We start from the raw sequence: 6,603 nt of genomic DNA, 5'->3' as shown, positions 1-6,603 counted from the left end.
GAGAGAAGTGAGGCTGGGGGGGGAAGTGGGGGGGGGGTAAGTCGGGGGGGGGGGGGGGGTAAGTGGGGGGGGCGGGGCTGGAAGTGGGCGGGGCTGGAAGTGGGAGGCCGAGAGAGCTGGGGATGCGGGGGGGAGATAACTCGGAATAAGTAATATTTAAAAATACTTTTTTTTTAAACACGCTTTAATTAAATGTACCGTACTCGTAATGGCAGAACTCCACGACTCCAGGAAGTGGCCGCAAGGCTTGCCATAACGTAAGGGGCCGTGGTGATTTACAGGCAACGTGAGTTGAGCGTGGACAATTAGACCCAAGCCGAAAGATAACATAAAAAAATAATGGTAAAAAATATTGTTTTTATTTTTGGATAGAATACCGTATTGTCATCAGTATGACATAAGTATACCAAGTTTGCAGTCGATACCACATTGGGAAGTGGGTTAAAATTGAGTTACAAGATTTGAGGATACGACAACAACAACAGAGTGAGTTAAATAAAAGTGTGTAATAATAAAAATAGACCAGTACCCGGCAGATATGAAAGAAGACAACCACTACAAAGCAGTTAGGGTTTTACCTGGTTAATAACATCCTTCAAATGATTGCTCAATTTGTATCCATCTTCTCGGTTGAAGTTATGTCTGTGTTATATCTGGATGGCTCTCCCACTTCAGCGAAAACAACTTTTTTCTTGCTGTGGTTTTCCCACCTGGTGATGATTGCTTGTGTTGCAATCGAAACGTCGTGATTTATTTTATTTTATACCTACGTGACTTTACCGAAAGAACCAAAGAGTATGTATAAACTTTGTTTTATTTTATTAGTTAATTTTTCAGAAGCGACTTGGCCGCAGATGACAGCTCAACGAAGTGGCTTATCGCGTGGAAATGCATAGCAGCCAAATCATCTAAATTTCTAAACGCACATTTCTCAATGCGGACGACACTGGACTCGCTGACGGTAACGCTGAAGCCCAATTACTTTAACAAAGTCAACGATCTCTCGAACCTGCGTCCTTTGCCGAACATTCTACGGGCGCGTGTGTTCACATGAATGTCACTCAGTGCAATTCCCGGGCCGTGCACCTCTTGCCCACTCTTTGGATAAGTTCCACTTTTCTTCACGAACGTTTACGGTTTTGCGAACTACCACGTCGTCAGTGGGTTCGTTTTGAACTGAACTTTATTGCGGCGCGATAAACCAAAGGGGCCGTCCATAAATGACGTCACGCACCTGGGGGGGGTGGTCAGACATTTGTGACGATGTGTGACGAGGGGGGGGGTTTGAGGAATGTGACGTCACATCAAAATGCCCAACTTTAAATACATTTAGACAAGACGTTCTACTTAATTAAATCACTTTTTAATAAATGTTTTCTCCTACAACATCAGTAGCGCCACATTAAATACGCACAACAATGACAATAGTTTATAGCGATTTGAAACATGTTTTATATATTTTTTGGGGGGGCGAGGGCAGAGCTTTGTGACGTCATATTTGAAGGGGGGTCTGACTTTTTGTGACGCCGTGTGACGACGAAGGGGGGGGGTCAAAAATCGTCCAAAATCGCGTGACGTCATTTATGGACGGCCCCAAAGACGTTGGTTGAGATTCTTTCGTTCACTCCGTTCTTCCATGCCCACATCACTCGACTCGACTCCTCGATTCCAGCACTCGCGCGACAAAAATCGGAATCGCGCAGCGCAATTTGCGCACATCGCAGATAATCGATTCCCCTCCTCGACACGCACGTGGATGTCGCGCGCGTTGATATATCTCTCAGCCGGTGACGCGTTTCGCCGTAAAGTAGGTCCCCGGGTACACTTTCACCCCTGTACCTCGACCGCAGTATCGCTGCGCCTCACAACACAATCCCACGAGCGACGCCACCGAAAAACGACGACGATCCGAATCGTCGCACAAAACCGCGCGCGGCGCCGTTGCCACGACTCGACTCTTTATTTATTTATTTTAAAGGCGTCCAACCTGCGCCCTCGTGACGCGCATGCGCAGTGCGAGTGGCTCCCAGAGTGCATTGCGCGCTCCTTTCTCCCCCGTCTGCGCTGCCGACATGGTGGGTCGCCTCACCGCTCCTCCCCGACTCCTCACCCCCACACATTTCCTTCTCCCTTACACACACACATTCCGCCGTTTTATTGAACTTTATCGATGTATCATCACCCGTGTTACGGTTCGCGCGTTTAATTTTCTTTGCGAGAATTGTCTCGGTGGTGTTGGGGACGGCGGGGTGCGGCGGCGGCCGCCATGTGTTGAGGCCTTGCTCGGGCTTCAACCCGGGGCCTCGTCTTCTATAGCGGCGGCGGCGTGTTCGGCAGGGGCTCGATGCTAATGTCGAGGTCTGCTCGCCACAGCGAGATGGCTCAGACGAAAGAGAGAGTGTCTATTGTTTGCTATTGCTCAGTTGAAAGTGCAGAACGCAGCGGTTTACTGTGTAGGACGTGGTTTGGCTTGTACGGTCCCAATCGCACTCCTGGCGATTGGGGTCATGCAACTTCCCTTGAACAGCGATTTCCGAGTCTCTTCGTTACTGCTTTTAACTTCGCTTTGATATTAGTTGAGTTAAAGTTGGTATGTAACTGCGAGGCCGGTTTTGACTACATTCAGAACGCTGCGCAATTTCAATCATAGTCCATACGCAACCGGCGCGACACGTAATCATAGACTGCTTCATAAATATGCTACGCGTAATATACGTACGATATGCGTGGCAATGTGTAAAGTAGAGCAACACTATACACAGTGCTATAAAATATCAGACGGCACGTAGCATAACGCTAGCGCGCACTCGACACTACACGTACCATTTCCAATACCACACACTTAGAGCTACACAGAGTAGTAAACTAAAGCTGTACAATAACTACGATCCCCTTGCCTTACACTACACTGGTTACAACACTACACGTTAAAGTATGAGCTAAATCGCAGATTATGATTAAATTAGTGAATTTAGACTAAACCGCGAACAGCCTTGTTAAGGGTTAAGACGAGGCAAACCAAAGAATACGAGACGTTTCGACTGGGCTCGGCATCTCTCCCGGGGTTGCTCGAACGAGTGCCCCTCTTCTCGGAAGTCGACTGGCTGCATGGTTGTACCGTACGTGCCGCCACTGGGAACGGGCACTGGCTCTGTTGAACTGGAATACTGCTCAGTGCCGACGGCTAAGGACGCACTTCACGAGGATGCCCCCTCTATCCATGGAATGATTTGCTAAATTACTTACGAATTAAAACTCACGAGACGTTTAAAACGTTGCCTTGATTTTAAAATAGTTTTTTCGCTAGCGTAGCGCTCGTGATCCAATGATGTGGGTGGGGATACTCGTCGATGTACGTTGAACTTCTTTAGACCGTTCTTAATACTGCGTTGGTAAAACCTCCCCCACTCTTTAGCTTCCTCTTTTAAACGAAACTCCTAGCACTACCAAAGAAATGTAATCAATTCTGATTTGTTTTCAGAGGAACAGTTTGGCATGGCTGTCTTAGAGGAAAAAACACTAAACCAATATCGAATGCGATTATGGGTAGCTGAATGTGCAGGTAATACGCATTTTACTTAATGTACTGCCGTCTCCGTGAGTCATATTTGTGCCTCGGTCAGCTTTTGTATACATGGTCGATGGTGGATGTGCTTTGGTGGTTTGTGTATACGCCTCCATACATATGAAATATCATGTACCTACCCAATCAAAGTTAAGTTCTCAATCTTGGGAAATTTAAGTCACCTGTTCGATTTATATCCAATTTGGGTTACACAGCTATGCGTATACTGGCTTGTTTCAAATGTGAACATCATTCTAAATTTGGTGGATAGAATTGTGACTGTCATAAGTGTTATGAGATAGCGAGGCTCCCGTTATTAAACGTAAATTTATGGTAAAGTACAGTTTAATCTCATTTCATGAATAGATACACTTGAGAACTGATAATACTGAAAATGATGTGTAGAAAATCTAGTAAATGATTGTTTGCTAAGATGGACTTTGTGACCAACATTTTAATATGGGAATATGCGAGTAAATTTGTATGCAAAAATGTGAGATTGGTAACGTAAGTGGCAATATTGTTTTATTGTGAATTTAGCTGACGTGCCTCTGTCCACATTCTCGTCCAGACTAAGAAAAGGAGGAACAACGGGCGTGCGAAGAAGGGCCGTGGCCATGTGCAGCCGGTGCGCTGCACGAATTGTGCACGCTGCGTGCCCAAGGATAAGGCGATCAAAAAGTTTGTCATCAGAAACATTGTGGAGGCTGCAGCTGTGCGTGACATCTCCGAGGCCAGCGTCTTTGAGTGTACGGGTCCTAAGTTTTGTTTTTCACTACATATTTGCAGCATTCATTATCCAAAGCTTTAATTTTAGCGCTCCAGAAATGAATGTGACTTGAGTGCAATAAACCAGACTTTTTTTGATTTCATGACCTTGCATTGACAAGTGCTTCATTTAGAGCGAACCTTATCCAGTTATATCAAATGTTAATTGACATAGGTTATGCAGAATATTTTTAAAACTATAAAATTGTATTAATTGTGGTGTGTCTTTTTACACAGCTTACGTGCTTCCCAAGCTGTATGCCAAGCTGCACTACTGTGTGAGCTGCGCCATCCATAGCAAGGTGGTGAGGAACAGGTCGAGAGAGGCACGCAAGGACCGCACGCCTCCACCAAGGTTCCGTCCTGCTGGGGTAGGTCACATTGGCACTTGAGCCTACTTTTTGCACGACATTTTACAATACATTTCAGCCGTACACGATTTTTTGGGACAAATGTCACGATCCAGTTTTCACTCTGGAAAAAAACATGCCATCTCGTTTTATTTGTATGCACAGTACAAACATCCAATATAGATTACAAGTGCAAAACTATCAATGTTCTGTTGTGAGACTTTTATTCACTTTGTTTTTACAGGCCCAGGCTCCTCGTGTGCCACCGCCTCCAAAGCCCGTGTAAACCAACGGAACGTTGTGGAAGCAAAAACCATGTTCAATAAACGTTGAAAGATCTGATTTTCCTGTCGTTCTCTTTTATTTGGCCAATGTATAATGTAGACAGTAATGCCATTAGCAACAACATTGAATCGTTAGTTTTGAAGGGAAAGGTTGTGTTTGCAAACAGGTTTTGACGGTTTTAGTACATTTTTAATGTAATGAAAGCTGCTTCAAAATTTGATGCATACATACTGACAGTTGTGCACATTTACAAATTATAAACGAGAATAAGGTGGACATGTTGAGCTGGTTATTTTCAATGCATGCCTACTTTTACCACAGTATAACCTTATGGTTGAACATATTTAAAAATTGAAATGCCATGTGATTGCAATTTTTTTTTCTGCTGGCAGCCGATGTGCAACATTCGATTATGCTTTAATATGGATTTCACAATGTAACATGTTAAGTTTGTTAAAATGTTCGCAAAAGCTTTACTGCTCATTGTCAATTTGCATGAAACGGAGCAGGATCGGTAGCTCGGAACCATTGCTGCAAAGGTGCCTTTGCGTGCCCCGATATCCTTTCAAATGCATTGGAATCACTCAATGAGGTGGCCAAAAAGAGGCTGTTAAGCTGCAAACAGCAGGGGGCCAAGGACAACCCTGAGATTGACCCCGCACGAGGGCTTGTTACCACTGCTCGAGACTCGCCACTGACTAAAACGGAGAGCAGGTGTGCAATGCATTATATGGCTGGGCATATAATGGAATTCCAGGCAGATATTTGATTTCTGCTGGGTCTAGTATGAATTATTCCCTTGTTAAGATGCAGAGGGAAATATGTTCAGTGTCTTGATATTTTAGCTTGTCTGTTCAATATTCCAAAATATAGTACAATCCTACAAGTCGAAATCCCCAGTTAACAGGCATGTTTATAGCAATTTTTGCCGATGCAGCATAATTGTGATTACACATAGCAGTCATCGCCCTTTGCTGGCAGACTAATGGCCGATTACAAGCCAAATGCTAAATCACCTTGTGCTCACGGACAGCTGCCACTGGGTTTGGCGTAAAGGATACTCTATGAAAAACATGTGGGTAGCTAGCTGTAGGCTATTGCACATTGATGCCACAGCATCCTTAACTAATCGTGCACCTTATTAGCAACACTGCAAATTGTCTTACGAGCCCAATCTTAGAGGGGATGGTTGATTACAATTTCAACTAAATCAAAATGGTATTTCACATCTCAAAAGTAACATTCAGCTTTTCATGACAGGTACTGTAACATATCCTGGCAATGTGTGTAGATTCACGTGCATGGTGCAATTTAGGCCAACAGCATTGGAGGGCAGCTAGCCTCAAATCTTCCAAGTGATGTGCATGAATATTGAGTTTCAAGTTACCTGTTTATGGATTTGATATTTTAAGCGTTACAGTTTTGACCTAAGAAATACAGCTCAATCATTAGCACTTTTTTTTTACATTGGAGTGAATTTTTTTAATAGTGCATGTTGGCTATGGCTGGGAATGGAATAGAACTCCGCAGTGTACTAGCCACTATCACACGCTCCACAACTACATTTTTGTTCGGTGCACATTTAATTTACAAAATAGGAAATAACTTTTTTTTATGCATTTGTGCAAAATTTTT

General features: G+C 44.1%; 1 protein-coding gene across 1 annotated transcript; it reads left to right on the top strand.

Moving 5' to 3' along the window:
• Window positions 1-1,628: 1,628 nt before the first annotated feature.
• Window positions 1,629-5,025, top strand: RPS26 (ribosomal protein S26). The gene is made up of 4 exons (XM_078597508.1): window positions 1,629-2,075; window positions 4,137-4,314; window positions 4,571-4,704; window positions 4,928-5,025. The coding sequence occupies exons 1-4, from the start codon at window positions 2,007-2,009 to the stop codon at window positions 4,967-4,969; spliced, it is 423 nt and encodes a 140-aa protein (XP_078453634.1). The 5' UTR covers window positions 1,629-2,006; the 3' UTR covers window positions 4,970-5,025.
• The last annotated feature ends 1,578 nt before the right edge of the window (window positions 5,026-6,603 follow it).

This window comes from Lampetra planeri, chromosome 1 (genome assembly GCF_965212315.1).
Source record: "Lampetra planeri chromosome 1, kcLamPlan1.2.h2, whole genome shotgun sequence".
Lineage (NCBI taxonomy): Eukaryota > Metazoa > Chordata > Hyperoartia > Petromyzontiformes > Petromyzontidae > Lampetra > Lampetra planeri.
Note: the sequence above shows the minus strand (reverse complement) of the source record. Positions and strands in the feature narration are given on the sequence as shown.

Bases quoted from the DNA above. Each gene is read 5' to 3' on its own strand.
- RPS26 (XM_078597508.1), top strand. From the start codon at position 2,007: ATGCGCAGTGCGAGTGGCTCCCAGAGTGCATTGCGCGCTCCTTTCTCC. The intron at 2,076-4,136 runs GTGGGTCGCCTC...ATTCTCGTCCAG, and splicing joins CCGTCTGCGCTGCCGACATG to ACTAAGAAAAGGAGGAACAA. The intron at 4,705-4,927 runs GTAGGTCACATT...TTGTTTTTACAG, and splicing joins CAAGGTTCCGTCCTGCTGGG to GCCCAGGCTCCTCGTGTGCC.